A 19,936-nucleotide genomic window follows, 5' to 3' on the forward strand; every position below is an offset into this window, starting at 1 on the left:
CTGGCAAAGGCGTCGTCACCGCCTATTGGCCCGTGCGCGGAGGTACTGTAGATACTCAACACGATAACAGATACAATCAATCAATCCGCTTCCTCACTATAGTATTTGCAGCTGCAAGTTGATTCACCACGTGCACCTTTATCGTGCCAACAGATACGCATGAGATGAATTCGTGCTGAGCATTGCTTCCATGGACGTAGGTGATGTCTGGAGTTTGAAGTTTCCCCATTAGTTCCAACAATACGCGTGTAGATGGGCATCAACGACATCCCGCAAAAAAATAGGGGGTTTTCAGCGAAGGAAAAAGCAGGTTGTTCACCATGTCATCGGCCGAGCCTTGAACAACCATGGCGGGTAGTGCTCTGTCCATTGTCTTGGCCAGCCACAGAGGAAATTGCCTGACAAAGGATGCATGACCACGGACTTTCCCTGAACCGAGGCACATCATTCCGAAGGTCCGAGCTGAGGGCGGAACCTTCTATCGCCATACGCTCACCGACTCAGATCGCAACAAACGACTAGGCCGGAAATTCTCTGCTTCTGGGCACGAAATAGCCATGTTATCCGCAAGATCGGCCATATTTAGGCATGTGGGTCGCTGTCGGGGTACCTGTAGTAGGCCGCCATTGGCGCGGCGCGAAGTCGGCCGGCCTGGTATAAAAGATGGAATTGTCGCGCAGGCAAAGTGGGCATACGTCTCGAGACAGATAAGGCAACAGAGTGATATCGGTAAGTCTGATCACCCTGTCCTTTGCGATGACCAATATGCAGTCTGTAGACCCTTAACTAAACAACTCTTGTAGCATCGCTGCCCCAACAATCGCACACTGCTCAATCAACCCCACCACCTTCTCCTAACCCGAGTCCTGTGACCAAACGCCCTTTCTACATACGCTTACCCGTTGCCCTCGCGCTTACACTCCTCACCTTCACCACCGGCTTCATCATGGCTGGCGCCCCCGCAGTTCAATCCCTCCAGGAGCTCGCCAACCCACCGACGGATGCCGAGACACTCGAACTTTTCAACCCCTCCACCGAAGAAGTCGCAGAGATCGAGAAGAGCATATTCGAGCACCCGCTCACCAAGAGCCTACTCGCGGACCCCAAATTCATTGCCGTGCGCCCGCATCTCAAAATTCCCGAGCAACTTCGCGCCCAGAATCTTACCGGTGGAACACTCCTCGGACCCGACAAGATTGCCTCACCACCCCTTCAATTCTACACAGCCGATGGCATGCAGTATATTTCGATACAATACCTCGGCAGCGCACTATGCGGACACCCAGGCATCATACACGGAGGTCTCCTAGCCACACTTCTCGACGAAGCCCTCGTACGCTGCTGTTTCCCCGCGCTCCCCAACAAAGTCGGAGTCACAGCTAGCCTGACAATAAACTACAAGGCACCCTGTATGGCAGGTCAAATCGTAGTCGTACATGCTGAGACGACCAAGGTTGAGGGCAGGAAAGCGTGGACAAAGGGTCGGCTCGAGACGCTGCCCAAGGCGGAGGATTGGGACCAGGGGAAGAAGAATGGGGTTGTGCTGACCGAGGCTGAGGCACTGGTTATCGAGCCGAGACAGGCGGCGCAGATGAAGAGAGTAGTGAATTAGAAGATGGATAGGGTTTGAGGAGACGGGGAGTAGAAGCTATATATCGTCAAGATATGTGTATAGACCTTTTGTTTGGCAATCATAGACTTTGGAAGTTTTGATATCAACTTTTTTTTTGCCTTTTGGAATTGTTTCGACACAGGAGAATGCAAGTATCGCTCCAGCAACTAAATTCGTATGTGCGGATTTTGAGTCACTGACGGGATTCGGGGTACGTATGGCGACATTTGATGAGATTCTTGTTCTGAAGTAAAGCAGGGTGATGGTCTGATTTTTGTGCAGTTAACGGTTACTCATTTGCAATCTATCAACACCACTTGCTACAAAAAGGGGGGGCGGCAATCCACACAACCCAAAACATGTTTAGTCATCCAACCATCATTATTCGAAAAGGTATACAAAAAAAAGGAACCATACGCTATGCAATTATTTCCCAGAAAAAAAAGTTCCAACCAATCAATCATCATCCCTTTTCTTTTCTTTTTACAAACTCGCCCGTTCACCACCCAACTTCTTTCCAGTAACAACTCCAAACCATGCATTCAGCGCCTCACACGTACCCTTGCCCTCCTCAAGCTTCACCACAACACCGACGTAGCCATCAGGTCGCACGACAACGACACCTCCAGTCTCCTGATCCAGACCCATCTTAGCGTGCGCGGCGGCTTTCGCATCGGGAACACGCTGATCCCAGACATCATCCGCATAGACATGATCGGCATATCTCGCAAACGGCTGGGGCAACTGCTCATCGATTTCGATCTTTGAGCGCTTCTCTGCGAAGACGAGGGCGAGGGAGAAGAAGTCCGAGTGGGGGTTGTGTTTCTCGTGGTAGCGGTCCTTGTCCTTGATGTCTGGGTGGAGGAAGGCGTTGAAGAAGGAGTTGGGGGAGGACATGTTTGTGGCGAGGTCTTTGAGGGCGGTGCTGGATTTGGCGAGGGTGCCGCCGAAGATGAAGATGCGGTAGGAGCCGTTGAAGGGGATTTCTTGTTCCAGGTGCACAACGTTGGCGTCGACGACGCGGGTCACGGTTGCGGGGGTGAGGATGCGGCCGGTGCGCTGCGTGGTGCCTTGGGGGTAGGAGAGGATGAGGGGGTGCTGTGCGGGGTGCTCGGGGCCCCAGTTGACGAGGTTGGGGTTGTAGGCTACGCCGTAGCCGCTGGTGAATTCGCAGCTTGCCTTGAAGGTCTTGATGAATTCGTTGTCTTCGGGGGCTTCTTTGGCGGAGGCGCCGGCCACTTCACCGGCTGAGGGGATGCGGGTGGAGAAGAGTTTGGCGTAGCGGGCGTCGAAGTCGAGAAGGGTTTCAGCGATGAGCTTGCGTTCTGATTCGTAGGTGGAGAGAAGGGAGCGTGGTGCCCAGCCGCTCTCTACGTGGTGGATCTTCCAGGCAAAGTTGACGGCGTCGAGGAATGCGGTGTTCATGCCCTGACCGGCCTTGGGGCTGTGAGTGTGGCATGCGTCACCACCCATAAATACGCGCTCGTCGAGAGTGTAACGCTCAGCGATACCTTGACCAATGGGGTAGACAGAGTACCATTCTACACGATCCCAAGAGATGGTGTATGGCTTGAAAATCTCAATGGCGCGGGCCTGGACCTCTTCTGCGGTAGCAGTCTTGCGGGGATTCCAGTCCTTGTCGGTTGAGGATGCTACTTGAATGTACAGACGAACCATGTTGTCCTCGCGGGGAATAATCATAATAGATCCAGCATCAGAGTGGATTGTGCATTTCATCTGGAATCCCGTTAGTATATGAGAGAATTGATGCCAGCAGAAAATTGAGAGCACATACCTTGATATCAGGGAAGTTTGTCCTGACAACGCCATCCATGACTCCCCAGACGTGAGCAATGGGATCCTTGTAGATCATGTTGATACCCAGTTGCTCTCTGACAAAACTCCTCGCGCCCTCTCCGCTGAAGAGGTACTTTGCTCGAACGGTCTCTTGAGCTGTGCCATCCACATGTGCGAGTTGGACCTCGACAGGATATGTCTTGTCCTTGCCATCATTCTTGAACCCGGTAATCGTCCACGGTCTTTGGATCTTGCCACCGTTCTTCTCGATGTCCCCGATAAAAGTCCGCTCAATCATACCTTGGTGTAGCAAGGTGGTGAAAGGGTATCGTGCGTCGATGAACTTGGGGCAACTAGCCCATGTGCCTGTTCTGTGGATACCCTTTTGTGCTGGATCCCAGAAAGCGACCTCGTACACCTTTGCTGGCTCATACTCCATAATCTTGCGCTTGAGGCCCATGTTCCTCAAAAGATCCAGCGAGCGTGGCTGGATACCGTCTGCTCGACCAGTAGCGGTAGGTTCTGGCCTGTTGTCGATGTGCTTGACTTTGTAACCCCATCTTGCCAGGCAGGTTCCGAGACAAAGGCCGACGGGCCCCGCACCAACAATAACAACGTCGTAGTTCTCCACCATGGCTTCTTTTCCCCTTCAGTAAGTTTGAAAGTTTGAAAGCGTGGCGGTATAAATAAGAGGATGTGGAATGCCGCCTCGATGTAAGACGGGAATCAGAAAAAAGCCCCCTGCACTAGGACTATACTACTGCTAGTGAAGCTGGATGTAAAAGTGCACAAAAAAGAGAGGAGATGGGAGAATAGCGAGGATACTGGCTAAATAGTTAGCATCCAATGTAGCCGGTCCAGCGCTCTTTAAAGAAAGCTCGCTCTGTCCTTACACCGACGCCATCCATTTCCAAGCCGGGCTAGTGCACAACGGCATTCAAGGCAACGCATATCGGGATTGCAAGGTGGCCGGCAATAAAATCGGATGCTAGAGAGCCCCAGTATCTGGGACTTGGTACTCCACGGCAGCATGGCCGAGCACGCGTACCGTCATGCTGCGGGGACGACTAGAAACGTAGGCGGAACAGAAGCGCGGCAATTGAGTCCCAGGGATACGGCCGGCCTTTCCCCTTTGGTGTCTAGCGCGGCTTCATGCGGTTTGGGCTGCTCGCGCAAACCTCGGACTTGGCTAATCTGCGAGTGATCCTTTGATGACAGGTCGCATAGTAACAGACTCCACTCGGCGCCTCTACTTACCGTATCTACTTCCCTTGAGGTGCTCTGGACTTTCCGTATGTGTCAGTTGTCTGTTCTAGCTTTGTAGAACCATCGGTCCTCATCACTCGTCCAAAACACCGATTTACGTGTGACCAACTAGAGATCTCACATGACCCCAGGGTAAGGAATACACCATAAAACGCCCTCCACTTTCCGATCTCATTATCTCAGTTACCGTTTCTGCTATCCGTGGCATACTTTTCTCTTGGTAGAGTTTGTATGTACAACGTGTTGATATACATCTCGGTCCGAAAATAGCATATGATTCCCTGTACACTAGCATTACGCTCATCGTCATTGGATAGAACGATGCATGCCTGGAGATCTCGTTGAGTAGTCTTCAGGACGCACGCGTAATGTAATAATTTCATCTTAGCAGAGATAACAGTATGATATGGAGTAAGCATTCACATGATTCCTCAGAGTACTCGTCCAAAATATGAGAATAAGTATCTTGAACAGACTCACCGCCCTCAGAAGTCATGCCGTTAGCTTGATATGTGCGAGATCAATATCATACGATAGATACTCGAATCGATATGAGACTGCTAGTGAGATATTCCAAATTCCCTTTACAAAAACATTACGACAAACTCCCATCGCAATGATGCATCTTGTAGATCGACATGGCATGGTGTTCATGCAAGCGTAGTTATATTTCGTAACCCCGTACAATGATATCTGAACCCCCAACAAACCGAGACGCCAGCGCCAAATGACACAAAAGCCAATTGAGTCTGATGATCCGCCATTCTAGGCAGTATTGCACATGGAGTGACAAGGCTTAGGATCATCCCAAAGCTACGGCGATAGGTGTACAAGAACAACCCATCGGTTTCTTGCCATAGGGATACTCGTCCTGCCCTGCAAGCTTTTTCAGCATTGTGTGGCAGCCGGCAGGCTCTCGTCGCCTCTTCCTTTCTCAACCCCTCGACGAGTCTCTGACTCGGAATAGGTCGATGGCATTCAAGAAACGGTCATGTTCTCCATAGAGGCAGCAATGCGCTCCTCCTCCTTCCTTTGCCGTGCGGCTTCCGTCTCTCTCCTCATGGATTCCAGATTCCATTCGTCGTCGGCTTCACCATCGCTGCTATCCTCGTCGCTGTCTTGAGCCCAGTCACCCTTTTCAAACATAGCCCTACCAGTGGCCTCCTTGAGCCTCTTAGCCTCTTCTTCGGCCTGCTTCTTGTCGATACGCTCCTTCTTCCATTTAGCAAACGTTTCTGGTGTGACGGGCGTAAGTTTTCCGGTGAGCTTATGACGTTCCGACTCGAGGAAATCTTCCAGCGTGAGAGTGTTGAGTGGGGAGTTGGCCATAAGGGCCTTCTCAGCTGCGCGTTGCTCTTTGGTCTTGATGACGAAGCTACGGTCTATTAGTCTACATCCTGGTATCAACAGCAACAGGTTAAACTTACCCGGGTGGGAGAGAATGTTTATAGAAGCACTTGTCTCCGCCATTTGGACATGTCCAGAACCAACCGTACTTCTGGTCTTCGATAGCCTGGATAAAGTACTTGCACACCTTGTCTGTTGTGGTTTTGGGGTTTCCATGCTTGCTCAGGACGACTTCTCGTAGCTTGGTCTCGTCCCAGTCGTCCATGTTGTCCTTCTTCTTGCGCTCCTCATCTTCTGTCTTCTCCTGGTCTCTGCTGTCGGTATACAAACTCTTCTTCTCGGTCTTGCGTTCAACAGCCAGGTCGTGACTAAACTTGCACTTCTTGCCCTTTTCGCAGTTGCCCTTCTTGAAGAACTGGCACAGCACTGTCTTGGGATCGGTTCCGAATGGAACCTTCTGAACTTGCACTGGCTTAAAGAGCTCAGCGGTTTCTTTGCGCGCCGCCTCGGCCGCGGCCTTTTCCTTCTCGCGCTGTGCCTTCTCCGCCGCCTTGCGCTTCTCATCCGGTGTACCTCCAGATGCTTGCGTGGCTTTGAGTTGCGCAATCTGTTTCTGGGCGGCTCCTCCCTTCTTGTTCTTCATACCAAAGGTCTTGTCCACAACGACCTTCTTCGCCTTGGGCTGGTCGCCCTTGCCCTTGGGTGCCATGTTTACTTGGTTTGCGTTGGTTTGTAAAGACGGTGAGGGTTGGAGGGACGCTGGGTAGGTTCACGTAGTTTCGGGGACGGACTCGTGCCAAATGCGACGGTGGATGGTAGATGGTTGATGGGCGATATGGTGCCTGGGCTTTGTGGGCGTCAAAGTGAGAATGACGCTGTGTGGGGTGGATTTTCAAGTGGCGGAGGACCTTGCGCTAGAGCCAGCCCTGGCCCTCGCCGACATTCCCGAAGCTTCAAGGTGGCCTTGACATGAGCCCCAATAGTCAATCACTACGTACGCAACCAATACCGCCCCGACATTCCCGACTTTTACGCCCTTGCATTGCGCCTAGTTTCTGTGAGACATTGCCATCTTTTTATTTTGTTGTTTTGTGCTACTAACAACTCCGCAGCGCGTCCCCACGCCTTTCCACTAGCCATCCAGCTCGATTCGACGCGCGTTTACGTTCAAGATGATTACAGACTCCCAACTCTACTCGCTCGCAATCTTCCTTGGAAGCGCTGCCATGCTGCTCATCGTCGTCTATCATTTCCTGGAAGTCAACTCCGACGATCACAAGGTTGAGGAGAAGCCAAGGGCTGCGGGAGCAAAGGTCAAAGCATGAAGAGTGCAGCATGGTTAGCCATTGATAAGAGACACGCAATTGCATCCATATTGCGAGTTAGAGATGATGCCCGTCTCACAAAAGGGAAGCTTTTTGGTCCAAGGGCATGGCGTTTAGGCGTATATAACTTTGGGTTCTCAAGCTATTATGATCGCCGGAATGCTCGATTTGTTTGGCTATCATGAAGTACAGCGTGGCTCTCGATCTCCTTGATACACGCCCACTGCCAATCCAATGCAGCATCGTGCTCCTACTGGGTATATGTGTATTTATAGAAAAAAATCCTAAGAGAGTAGTGTTAAATAAACCCTACAAAGCACTGTCGTTTGGTTCAGTCCTCCACGTTGACAACCTCCTCTTCTGTCTCATCGACATCAATAAGACCTCTTCGCCGCTTATCGTTCACAAGTGTTGTCCCTCCACAATCCATGCCCGGCCCTCCTATGCGCATTTTCAGCGACACGAGCCTATCGTGCGCATCACGAGCTTCTTGCTCTAGGGTGCGTTTCGGAGGCCGTCCGCGACCTCGTGATAGTAAACCTGGTGGAGACAAACTAAGCGCCTCTAGGCGCTCGGGGTCGACTATAATGCGTGGAGTAACTTGTCGACCTTGCGCATCGCTAAGATAAGCATCAGAGTCATGCGAGTCTAAATTGCATATTGTCAGATCTTTTCTCTCATGTCAATCCAAGCTCTTCTTTTGATCATCTTCCTTACCAGAGAGACCACTGGCTGGTCCATCGCCAAGCTCCCATAACAGCGGATCAAAGTGCGCCTGCTGTACATGGTTGCGCCAGTTGCTCTCCAGGTCAAAAGAAGGTGAATGGGTATCTTGGCCGCAATCATCCCACAGACAATTCAAAGCGTTGCCGACCGTGTCTTTATGGTGTATTTTGAATACATGTTTCTTCAGGGTATCCATGTTATGTAGCTCTGCTTTGCAGTTTAGCCATTTGCACTTGTACGACTGAAAGACACGGTTCACGACACTCGGCGACCTCGAGTCGATACGAATTGCTGCATCATCTGGGCGCACATTGCGCAAGGAGCTTGACTGTAGCGGCTGATACTTATTCAAGAGGCCAGTGTCTTTGTTTGAATTCGTTTGAGCCTGCGTGGTAGCAGATCCATGGATAGCCTTTCTCCAACCAACAGGGCGACCTCTCTTCTTAGGAATTGGTGTTCCGTCAGGGTTGTACTGTGTAGCAGATCGAAATGCCGAATAGCCCACGCCGCTAGCACCTGAGGCAGGTCGGTCACTTGAACTCATGGGAGCAGGCTGATTCACAGGCTCAGTGGTGTCGGGTAAAGAGTTTCGCGGAGGTCGACCGCGTCGCTTCTTCTTGATGAATGGATTGATAGCTTCAGGTAAAGCTTGGGCCTTTACCTGAGCCCCACCCTCACCACCAATCGCATTCGACGGAGAGCGGGGACGCGGTCTCTCGTCATGACCCGAATCCTCGTCTGCATCTTGCGTGAGATCTTCGACTCTCTCCTTGAAGTAGTCCGGAGGTGGATTGCCAGGATCGATCAGATCCCACCTAATAGTGCTGAGGTCCGACTCCATCGTGACATTAGGCAAACTTGTTCTTAGCTGGTCTAAATGCTGGTTTAGATTACGCTGAGACGGGTGTCTTCCACAAGCGATCAAGACATCGCGTGCAATTGTTGCAGGATTGTAAGTATTTCGACGTAGTGCTTTATTCCGATCTAGTGGCTTAACGTAGGTGGTATATCTAAGGCTGTTAGGTAGCGCTGGCAATTGTTGCATAAAAGACTGCGGTGGTCCATTGGTGATAGAAGTCGACATTTGCTTGTCGCCATTCGTTGTACCCTGAGGATCAGATATATGCATGGCACCAGAATCCAGCCTCTTGGGTGGTGGACCCATATCCTCGTCTTCTGAAAGTTGCGTTAAATCAACGAGGTCGCTCAGGTTGCGCTTTCGGGCAGCCTCTTCTTTATTAGCAGGCTTCCGCAACTCAGGCTTGATGGGCATCATCTCGACGACTGGTGCAGGTGCAGGTGCAGGTGCAGGTGTGTTTGGTGAAGGGCCTGCCGGTGAGCCGTGATTTGGAAATGGCGTGTACTGTTCTGTACTTGCTGGTGGACCTGGAGCCGATGGGCCTGAAACTGGCGTGTCTTGTGGGCTAGGTGCGACAGAGGCTGAAATATCCTTCTTCATTACGGCAGGTGGGACAGGCGGTGTCTGCACAGGAGCTGGTGCTTGAGGTAAAGATTGACGCGATTTTGAGTTTACATCTGGCACAGCTGTGAGCAAGCATTTAGCAAAGGCTGCACGATCTAGTTTAAACTCCATCTGCTCAAGCTGCTCACATAGTTGGATATAAGAAGGGTTGCTATTGAGTAGAGTTATTATGCGAGCAGGTAGAATTTTGCGAAAAGTGTTGTAGTCATTTAGATATGCTGCGGCTGCTTTTGCTAGATGTGCCTTCTTCTCTGCTGGCCAAACAGTGTTGCCGGCGGGTCGACTGGCCGGCGTCTGGGTTCGCCTTACCGGTTCAGCCTGAGCGACAACGGGAGTAGCCGGCTTAAATACATTTGTGCTCATCGTTTCTCTATGTGAAATGTTCTCCTCTGAGTTTGCAGACTGCGGAGTGCTAGCATGAGCAGATTGTGTAGACTGGGCAGCAGCAGGTGGCGGTGCAGTATCTGGGGGCGTAGGCTTGCTCTGTGTTGTCTGTGATTTTGGTTTTGCTCTTCGTTCCTCTTCCCAGATGCGCGCAAGGAGACTCGGGTCTTTGCTGTTGAGTTCACGCATTTTCGCCATCATTGCACGAATCTCGGCTTCCAACGCATCACTAAGACCATATTCGCCAGCCGGAGGTGCAGCAGCCACCTCGACTGTGTTTGGTTGCTGCTCCTTTTGACTTTGGTTCGCATTGGACTTTGGTTGTGGTTGTCGCAAGCTTTCGCTCTCTTCTTGCCGTCTACGCTCCTCTTCTATTTTGCGCGTCTCCGCTGCAAGCCTTTCCTCTTCGGCGCGTGCCGCTTCCTCAATCGCCTTCCTTGCTGCCTGTTTTCGCTGATATTCCGGCCATGGGTCGTACACTGCCAGTGGATCTACAGTAGTTGTGCCCTGTGTATGGTATGTATCGGCTATGCTGACAGTGGGTGCAGAAGGCGCAGCTGGGGGCATTGGCGCAGTGTTGTAATTATTGACGTTTGACGGTGTGTGATTTTGTGACCCGCGCGAGGACTCGACGCTAGCAACCTGCTGGTTGCCGTAACCGCCGTACTGCTGATTTGCTGTAGCCATCATAGTTGCGGTTCGTGCATTGTTGGCTTGTGCGGTAGTGTATTGAGACTGGGCTGGGCTGTCAGAGCGCTGCTGCTGTTGTCGGTTATATATTGACTGCGTTGCGTGCAGATGGCTCTTTAATGCTGTGACCGGAGACGGTAGAGCACGATTATTGTTAACACTCTGTGGGTGCGCTTGCGATTGTCCATAAAGAGAATGGCTCTGCTGCGCTAGGACTTGCGGGGCATTGGAACTGGCATAGTGACTGGGATGCGACGACGTGGTAGTATTGGTGATGAAGGTGGGTTGGGTGGTCGCAGGTGTGGTGCTAGGTGCATACGAGGGGTTACTCATATTGTGCAGAACCTCGGCAGCCTGTTTTGTTGTCTCGCGAGTTGCACCGTATGCGTCGTTGTTCCATGTGGCTCCAGTTCCATATCCGCTGTTCTGGGGTGTATGTGACTGTGTTGGGTAGGGCATGTATTGTTGGGCTTGCGTCGTTGGTGGTGGTTGCTGGTACTGGTGGGCGGATTGGGTGATGTTGTTCGAAGCGGGCGCAGTATGATATGATGCATATCGTTGGGCGGAAGATTGTTGGTAGGAGAGGTTGTATGAATTATATCCGTTCGTCGACATTACGATTCTTGGCCGAGGAGTTTCGGATTACTCTCTAGCCACTCTACGGTTTCCGGAAGGCCTTAGTGGCGACAGATGTCGCAGGCGTCGCTTGAGTGAAGGCAGCGGATGTACAAATGCTCCACACTGTATGCTGGTCTTGACGCGCGATAAATGCGCCGGATCAAGGGCCAGATAGACTGCGACGCGTAGCAAAGTGACGCCGCGCCCATGACGGCCGACCTGCGATGCACGCGTGGCCGACTTGCGCGGGCCGGGGTGGCTGCAGTGCATCGGAAAAATGGTTTTGCCGACGCTAGCGAAGCGAAGCTGGTCTGGCTTCTGCACATTCTCACCACTCTAATTTTCGAGGTGCGACACGAACTTTGTCTACTAACCCGACAACCCGCCCATTCCACAGCAAAAATGACCAAGGTCCAGTCAATGGTCGCGAGCTCTCGCCGCAAATCGCGAAAGGCGCACTTCAGTGCGCCGAGTAGTGTGCGTCGGGTCATCATGAGCGTATGAAGAGACTTGGAACATTGCAGTGGACATGTTCTAACAACCTTCAGGCGCCTTTGAGTAAGGAGCTCCGCGAGAAGCACGGAGTGCGCAGCATTCCCATTCGCAAGGATGTGAGTGTACCTGGATTTTGACCGACTTTGGTAGTGTGCTGACTTTTCCAAGGACGAGATCACCGTTGTCCGCGGTTCCAACAAGGGCCGTGAGGGCAAGGTCTCCTCCGTCTACCGCCTCAAGTACTGCATCCACGTCAACGGCAGTGCGTAGCCCTCGATTTCCTCAAGCCGATACATTCTTACTAAGTTTTCACACAGTCGTCCGCGAGAAGAGCAACGGCCAGTCGGTCCCCATCCCCATCGCTCCCTCCAAGGTCGTCATCACCAAGCTCAAGCTCGACAAGGACCGCGAGTCTATCCTAGAGCGCAAGAGCGCCGGTCGCGAGGAGAAGAAGAAGCAGAGGGAGGCTTAAGCGTCTCGCTTTTTGTTTCTTTGTTTGACGACACACCACGGCTTCGAGGCACATGGGCATGGGCTGTCCCACCGCCTCTGAGTGGATGAAATGCATATCATGGGTTCACGGTCTGGGCATGCGATGTGCGCATGGAAAAGCAGGGCGTTTTACCGGCTACTAGCTCCAACAATGGACTTGCCGCCATGCGGCCCCGTCGAAGATTTTCTGTTCGAAATGATACCACGATGGATTTGGAGTTTGGCAACGAATGACATTTGTTACTCCAGCCGTCACCGTGAGACAAAGGCATGTGAAGAAAAATTTCCCCATCCACGCTAGAATATCTACTCATCGACCTTACCTAATGGTTGCCGTGAGCTATACGACTAGCGGAGAATAATGCCAGGTGACAAAAGTCACTGCTCGCCTGCAGACCGTCTTTGAGTTTTACGATGAAGAAGATGGTTTGATGGTGAGACACATGCTTTCGTGAAGTGCTACTTTTTGCGAATAGCATTAAGATGACATTGATGTCTGTCGCATTCCCTCTAACAAGAGTGAGCATTGTCGGCTGCATAGTTTGTAGTCTTTGACCCATGATTGTCAAGATTATTCGTTGGTTGAATATGCTATTTGATGATGTTCAGAACGATTTGCTAGAAGAAGCAGATATTATGTTGCTTGGGTTCCAGCCCACACGCCTCTTAACAACAATGGGTTAGGTTCACCACAACCTTTTACAGCCAATGTCATTATATCCTTTTCCATATATATCTCTTGTATCCATCAAAGCGTCTTCGGCCAGGCACTTGCACTCCACTCGTGTGTCGCGTAAATCAAAACGGATCCCCCCAAGTCCAACCCACCAAAGACTCCACCACCCACCTTGATTCCCATCAACATCAAACAGGCAACCAACCCATGAACGCAAAATAGTATCGACGTTTCAAATACTCCCATGCGACACATCCTCCAACCGTGCACAAAACCTAGTTGCAAAGAACATGTCAAGATGATAAGGCTGATTCCGCCTACTCAGGGTCTGTGTGTCATTCTCGTATTCGTGTTTTGAAGCACTGACAATGACAACGACAAACCCAGTCCCCCCCCCCCCCCAAAAAAAAACACTAATTATAACTATTAGGGTGTTGATACCTGATTCTGATAGTTTGATGTTATAACGTGCCGCCATTTAGTTCTGGGAAGAGACATATTTTGTATACGCTCGCTATATGACAAAATAGATACAAAGTATTGGGGAGTCGGAAAAAAAAGGGCGATCCGAAGGTATGGAACCTTTGCTCAAAAGGAAAGGGGCTCGTGTGTATGCATGGAGGGGGCAATGACGAATACGAAGTGGGTAGAGATTAAGCAAAAAAAATAGAGGGAAAATGCGCGATGAGGGAATGGGTAGATTGGGTAGGGATGTTTATGTGCGGTCGGTGCGGTCGGTGCGGGGGATTGGCGGTGATTCAGGTAGAATGGTGGATAGTGGGATGTAATATGGAAAGTATTTGTTGGGGAGGATTGTAGATGTGGTCGGGTGGACATGGTGATATAGAGGGATGGGGTTGGAGAGGGTTCAAGCTCTTGCTATGGTGATTTAGAACTGTCATGCTTGGCCTAGATATGTTTGCGGGATATCTATATAGATGTCCTATCATTATATTTATGTTTTCAGGAAATAGAGCTTGTGTGATTGTGTGTGATACTGGTTGTCAAGTTTTAGTTATAATGTGCTCAGTGCCTGATTCATATAATATAGGTGACAGCTCGCATACCTCACGTATGCAACACTTCGCTGTATTCATTCAGTACGCTTTCTATCCATACCAAAGCGTTGGGTTCGATAACAAGTGTGCTAGCACTGTAAGGTTTGATATGCCATTGCGATTGGCTGATCTTCGTGACGCGTCACTGGAGTCATGACATGAGAAGAGATGTATGGCGGTCTTCCGTCTATCACCATAACAAGCATCATGATTGGAGGAAATAAACCTTCAAAGCCCGATGTAAAGGTTTCAGGAGACTGACAGACGTAATTCTCGTGTCTAGCATGTTGCTTGGATACATCAGCGGCTGACGCAATCGTATGTGTGCACTGTCTTGCGTCGTTTCAGCTTCGGGAGCCTGTACTGTTGATGTCATTGGTTCGAGGAAGATTGCCCTATACGTACTCCCTAAAGATATAGGGGACGTAAGAGGTGAAGCGATTTCATATCCCTAGCTTTGAAGATTAACTATGGAGAAGTTCCAGAAGGTGCAATCAACAGTGCATAGTGTAAATTCAATCTGTGCTGAATCTATGACAAGGATATTTGCTTCTTAACTAACGCAGACGTGGAATCGTGATCGGAACGATATGCATGAACTGCACGGGGAGTTCCGACAGACCAGTGCAACGGTCAAGGAAATCCGAAGGGGGTTGTTGAGACGATCGGTTTTTGCTTTTGTTATATCTAACATCAACATTGTCGGGATAAAACAAACGCGAGTTGACCGTTGACACCATTTTCATTAACGCTCCGAGGTTGCTTGTTCCCAAACGGGAGTCAATGCCCTAGAGTTGTTTTCCGTGAGGCCCGACGATCCGGGCCCGAGCAATGCAAAGTGCTGACAAGATGGCGGTGTTTCGAATACCTCAGCTGAGCACATCACTGTTGGTCAATAAAGACATATTTGGTCCCACTTGTTTTCCCCTCCGAGTATATAGAATGGCACGACAAACCACATGAGGTCGAGTGGAGCGAGCAGACCCGAGTTTTGTGGGCTGGCTACGGCAGCGGGATTGCCATGCCAAGTAGGAAGGCGGGATGTGAGTTTATGCAAAACAAAGCGTGGGTCGGGACAAGCCGGTTACTCGAATGAGGGTGACTGGGCGCATGGAGAGCAGAACACGAACCATTGTACCCGACCATCGTATCCAAAGCTCGTCGAGGGCTGTGTTTGCTGCACTGTATGGACTGTCGTGGGAAGAGACGCAATAAATCTGACTCAGCTCTTGCCACCATTCAGAAGAGAGCTTGGGTGGTGCATCGTCGCTAGTCGCCCGGGACGCGTTTAGCCGACAGTGCAGGAGTGCAGAGGAATATCGTCTCCAAGGCGTAGGAGATTGATGACGGACCAACCACAAGCATTGGGAGCGCTGTCCGGGACGCGGCTCCCATTGTCGCAGTCGGAGCTAGGACACTGCTTGCGGGGTAGTGTACCGACTAGTCGGTGAGGGTGAAGGGGATGTGTGCAGCCAGTGTCATCATCAGCAGGGGCGTCGAGTGTGGTATGGCAAGGGCGCTTCCATGGTAGCCCAAAGCTGTCATGATCTCATCGTCAGTGGGAGACGATGGTGTTGTTTGTGGAAAAGAGGAACGGCTAGTTAGTGCATTTGGGCGTGGTAGGCAAGGAACCGCGCGTGGCTAGCGGCTGAGTCAGGTGGCCGGATCAGGCACGCCAATCAGCTTGGGGACCGAGGGTTCCGTTTCAGACGTCAGTGTGCGTCGAAGTCCTTCGTGCTGCTGCTCCACCTGTCACCAAATTGCGGAAACACCAAACCGCCCACTGCAACGCGCGCGCCTCTTGGGCTTTCTCCATCGCCGTCGCGCTACTTGCTTGCCTACTTACGTACGCTTGACAATGGCCAACGACCTTCGCGCCCGTGCCTCCCAGGGTGTGATCGGGGAGTGTGATGGGAAGCCTTGGCTGCCCAAGGACCACATCTCGCCGTGCGCAAACACCCCCACAGCCACACGGGAGAAGCAGCACAAAGATATGACCAGCCGTCCGCGAGGTATTCGCCGTCTTCACACCCCTCGTCTGGACACGAACTATCGATAGGGGCTACCATGCATATGCATATACGACCGCATGTGTGTGTCTTTAGGCATACATACGAGCTTTGCCACCCACCTGCCTGCCATCAGACACAGACCGTTAGATACGGTGCCCGTCCCTTCTTATCCACGGAAGGAAGAGGCAAGCACGGAAGCGGCCTGACTTGATTCGTGACGTGCTCGAAGGAGCGGAAATGATCAGAGAGTCCTTACTTATTCGTCGTCCCGTTGTGCTACGGCGTGGAGGGGGGGGGCGAACGCGCGGAGGGTTGAGTGCGCACCACAAACAACCACCATGTGAAGCTCGCCGTTTGCCCTCTCGCCCGCTGCTGACAGTCGAGGCATGTTGTCACAGAGAGTTACGAGCTTATGTAGGAGCATGCGGTCTAGATATGTAGGCCAAAAAAGGGCCTGCTCGCCGGCAACCCCGCAACGCTCTTCGCCTCTCACCTACCCAGAGCAGCAGAGTGCGCGCTGCAGGTTCAGCAGATGCCCTGGAAAGGTTCCGACACTGGGCTGTTTCTTCGCTGCAGGCATGTCTCTTGGCTAAAAAGAACGCTAAATATACTTGGTCAAGACCAGGGGCGTTGGCGAATATCGACGACAGGTACCGGACATGATTGGCCTGTCTTACCAAGTGCCCCTGACAGGCCAGGTGTGCATGGTGTGTCCTCACTCGTGCCGTCGCCGCTCAGGCCCTTTGGCATCATGCCTAGGCCCACTCCGAATCATGCCCTTGCACAACCGTGAAGGGTGGACGGACCCTTCGCAGCGGCCGGTTGGCCTTCTCCCCCTCGCTCAGCCCAGGCTCGGGCTCACCTGTCTCTCTCTCCAGCTTCAGCTGCTGCGTGCCTGAACAGCCTCACCTGCACGGCTTCCCCCCATCCCCTCCTTCGACACCTGCACACCGCTGAGCTGTGCTGCCTCTCCTTTCGCTCTCTACCCTTCGCATACGTCGACGCCTCTTTGAGAGAGCGCTACCCCCGTCGCTCTCCGCGTATTCGTCCAAGCAACCCGTTGCTCTCCCACAATCCCTTCCACCTCGCCCTCGCACTTGCTCACGGCGCTTTTTTGTCGCAGATTCGAGTACGTCCCTATTGGTCGCGCTCTATACTCAGTCATACTGATGTTGTATTTCTTGCAGTCGATTGCTCTTGCGATTCCTGAAGCAGACTAACATCGCATCGCTCCCTCGACAATCAAATACACTTCGTGTCGCTCAATCGAACGAAACCTCCTGGCCACTTCTGGACACCTAATCGACCGTGACTCGCGCACATCGCTATGAGAAGTCGGGCGGAGACATAATTGGTTTATTCATTGCTTTTTCCGTCCCGAGTCGACACTAAACGCTCGTTCCGTTCGCTTTTCATCCCCGATCCCCCGTGATCTACACCATCATGGGCACACCAAAACCAATCTACCCGCTCAAGGAGCACTGTTCAATCATCTACGAAGAGACGCTTTACGTATACTCGCCAGCTGGATTCCAATCACTAAAACTTGAAGAAGGCGCTAAATGGCAGGCCCTACCCATGGATGTATCGCTTACAGGAGGACGATGTGTAAAGGCAGTACCCAATGGCAACACTCAGGACGCCAAGCTGTTCATTGTTGGAGGAAGAGTTAATGCAACAGCCTCCGATTGGAACTACCCTGGCTTGATGCACTACACATTTTCCACGAAGAAGTGGGACTGGCAACGCTCAGAGAGCTGGAACACGCAGGAACGAATCAACCATGGCGCCGCATACCTTCAGGACTCGCAAAAGATTCTCGTCTACTCTGGATCGCAGGCCGACGGCGGTGGCCCGTCCGCCGAAACTTTTCTGATTTCTACCGTCGCTCCCTACTCTGTCGCGGGTCTGCCATCGGCTGGTGCACCGCTCACTGTGAATCCCATGTTGATGGAGTCGAATGCGAACACTGTTTTGCTGGTGGGTGGAGGTGCATCAAACACAGCCGTCTGGAAGTTTACAGAAGCATCTGGATGGCAGGATCTTGGTGTCGCTTTGCAACAGCCCATCACCAACGAAGACGCTGTCAAATGCTCGATAATCTCCAACAAGGAAGGAGGAGTCGCCTTGCAGAAGTTCGATATGAGCGTTTCCCCAAACACCGTGGAACGAATACTACTATTGAACAAGGACGGATCGCCTGCAGCCCCGGGAACTCGAGTTGGAGGCAAGACGGGAGGCAAGACGAAACGTGTGACCTTGAACAGCTGGTCGCCATACAACGAAACACTCGCACCTACGACGACACGATCAAGTTACTCCTTAGCACAAGGCAATGATGGTACTGTTGTTGCAAGCGGGGGTAACGATCAGGAACCGATCGCTCTGTTCAATGCCCAGCAAAACTCTTGGATGAACGCGTCAGCGGTATTTGAGGGGCAACAGGTGCTCGTAAATTCCGTTTCCTCTTCAAGCGTGTCAACAACCGCAACTGCAACGGCATCTGCATCCGTATCTGCCTCTGCCTCTGCCAGCCCCACCAGCACAGAAGCTGCCGCGTCACCGGCAGGACCTCCTGACAACAAGGGACGTATGCTGACCGTGCTCGGTGCCACACTCGGAACCATTTTCGGCATTGCGTTGATCCTCATCTTGATTCTGTTCTGTCTCAAGTACAGGAAGAACAAGAGCAAGAAGAACGCCTATGTCGAGAAGAATGACCGCATGAGCTTTGCTGATCGAGGAGCTGCTTTTATGAAGGAAGCTGGTGGATCTGTAGCCAGTTATCCAAAGAACAACGAGTCTACCACATCACTCGCCATCATTCAAGGTCGAGGTGGTGGTCACAAGAAGAACATGGCAAGCGATGCTAGCACAGCTGGTCTTGTCAAGAAGACCAGCCCTCTTGGTTACTCTGAGCAATACTCTGAGCCTTACGAGCTTGCCAAGTTTGACCTGAAGCCAGAGCCTGTCGAGCCTATGGTTAGGCAAAACTCGAGCCGAACAGCCCAGCCTGCACCAAGAGCTCGCAGCTCAGGCTGGAGTCGTTACTTTGCGAACAATGAGGCCACGAATCTCGCTAGTGCTCCTCCTGCTGATAGGTCTACATTCGCGTCAGACAGGACAAGCACGGCCAGTCAGTCACAGTACACAAGCTCAAACATGCACAGCTTGCGCCCATCCCAACACATTGCACCGCTGGAGATTCCCAAGTTCAGTGATGGACAGCGTCTGAGCAGTGTAGCTAGTGGAAGCCCAACCCTTGGTACACCCACATCCGTCCTGCCTCATCAGATGCAGCCTATGCAAGCAGAACTTGCCCGTGCCAACTCCAATGCTAGCTCGATATCCGCTTTCAGCCATCACGACGCTCACCAGGCTGTAGACAATTGGACTCCAATGGGCAATGGCCGACGAAGCAGCAGCAACTACACTGGCAGTGTGGCGATTGACCATGGAAAATTCGACGGTACCAGCTCATACTATCCCGACGGAACTGACTCGTTCTACCCCAAGAGCAACTTTAGTTCTTTCTACCCTGGTCAGGGAAATACCCCGATGATTCCTGATATCCGCGACAGCACAGCAACAACTTTCCCATCTGGCGTTGCCCCTCCTGTACCGACGGAGCAAGTGCCACAAAGCAAGTTCAGTTCCATGTACCCCGCAAACCCGCAACTTGGTCTTCCTCAGGAGCGCGAAAGCGTCGCCACGCTCTTCCCAGGTGGCCCAGGTGGTGCCGCAGCGCATCAAGACACAGCACTACCGAGTCCCAAGTTCACCTCATTCTTCGCGACACCACGAGCCGGACATGAGAGCACAGTCACCATGTTCCCCGGTCCTGCACACACTGTGGGCGAAGGGAAAAAGGAGCAATCTGACATGTCTTGGCTGAATCTTGGCCAGAGCCGATAAACATCTCACTGTACGTTTGGTCTGTGCACCCTCACGTCGA

General features: G+C 52.0%; 8 protein-coding genes across 8 annotated transcripts; 5 read left to right on the forward strand and 3 right to left on the reverse strand.

Annotated features, from left to right (window-relative positions):
- Positions 1-557: 557 nt before the first annotated feature.
- Positions 558-1,612, forward strand: COCCADRAFT_27478 (uncharacterized protein; the record flags this gene model as incomplete). Its single annotated transcript, XM_007715618.1, has 2 exons — positions 558-729; positions 804-1,612. 2 exons carry the CDS (start codon positions 558-560, stop codon positions 1,610-1,612), a joined length of 981 nt encoding a protein of 326 aa, XP_007713808.1.
- A 483-nt stretch (positions 1,613-2,095) lies between these two features.
- Positions 2,096-4,043, reverse strand: COCCADRAFT_27479 (uncharacterized protein; the record flags this gene model as incomplete). The annotated part of the gene is made up of 2 exons (XM_007715619.1): positions 2,096-3,349; positions 3,408-4,043. 2 exons carry the CDS (start codon positions 4,041-4,043, stop codon positions 2,096-2,098), a joined length of 1,890 nt encoding a protein of 629 aa, XP_007713809.1.
- Positions 4,044-5,126: 1,083 nt separating this feature from the next.
- COCCADRAFT_100141 (uncharacterized protein) lies at positions 5,127-5,339 on the forward strand (the record flags this gene model as incomplete). Its single annotated transcript, XM_007715627.1, has 1 exon — positions 5,127-5,339. The coding sequence occupies one exon, from the start codon at positions 5,127-5,129 to the stop codon at positions 5,337-5,339; it is 213 nt and encodes a 70-aa protein (XP_007713817.1).
- A 314-nt stretch (positions 5,340-5,653) lies between these two features.
- COCCADRAFT_100158 (uncharacterized protein) lies at positions 5,654-6,731 on the reverse strand (the record flags this gene model as incomplete). The annotated part of the gene is made up of 2 exons (XM_007715628.1): positions 5,654-6,050; positions 6,103-6,731. 2 exons carry the CDS (start codon positions 6,729-6,731, stop codon positions 5,654-5,656), a joined length of 1,026 nt encoding a protein of 341 aa, XP_007713818.1.
- Positions 6,732-7,194: 463 nt separating this feature from the next.
- On the forward strand, positions 7,195-7,347 carry COCCADRAFT_100167 (uncharacterized protein; the record flags this gene model as incomplete). The annotated part of the gene is made up of 1 exon (XM_007715629.1): positions 7,195-7,347. One exon carries the CDS (start codon positions 7,195-7,197, stop codon positions 7,345-7,347), a length of 153 nt encoding a protein of 50 aa, XP_007713819.1.
- A 331-nt stretch (positions 7,348-7,678) lies between these two features.
- Positions 7,679-11,245, reverse strand: COCCADRAFT_27481 (uncharacterized protein; the record flags this gene model as incomplete). Its single annotated transcript, XM_007715620.1, has 2 exons — positions 7,679-7,995; positions 8,065-11,245. The coding sequence occupies 2 exons, from the start codon at positions 11,243-11,245 to the stop codon at positions 7,679-7,681; spliced, it is 3,498 nt and encodes a 1,165-aa protein (XP_007713810.1).
- A 405-nt stretch (positions 11,246-11,650) lies between these two features.
- Positions 11,651-12,215, forward strand: COCCADRAFT_100136 (uncharacterized protein; the record flags this gene model as incomplete). The annotated part of the gene is made up of 4 exons (XM_007715630.1): positions 11,651-11,746; positions 11,797-11,859; positions 11,912-12,005; positions 12,061-12,215. The coding sequence occupies 4 exons, from the start codon at positions 11,651-11,653 to the stop codon at positions 12,213-12,215; spliced, it is 408 nt and encodes a 135-aa protein (XP_007713820.1).
- Positions 12,216-17,424: 5,209 nt separating this feature from the next.
- Positions 17,425-19,896, forward strand: COCCADRAFT_27483 (uncharacterized protein; the record flags this gene model as incomplete). Its single annotated transcript, XM_007715621.1, has 1 exon — positions 17,425-19,896. One exon carries the CDS (start codon positions 17,425-17,427, stop codon positions 19,894-19,896), a length of 2,472 nt encoding a protein of 823 aa, XP_007713811.1.
- Between the last annotated feature and the right edge of the window lie 40 nt (positions 19,897-19,936).

Source organism: Bipolaris zeicola, assembly GCF_000523435.1.
Source record: "Bipolaris zeicola 26-R-13 unplaced genomic scaffold scaffold_111, whole genome shotgun sequence".
Classification (NCBI taxonomy): domain Eukaryota; kingdom Fungi; phylum Ascomycota; class Dothideomycetes; order Pleosporales; family Pleosporaceae; genus Bipolaris; species Bipolaris zeicola.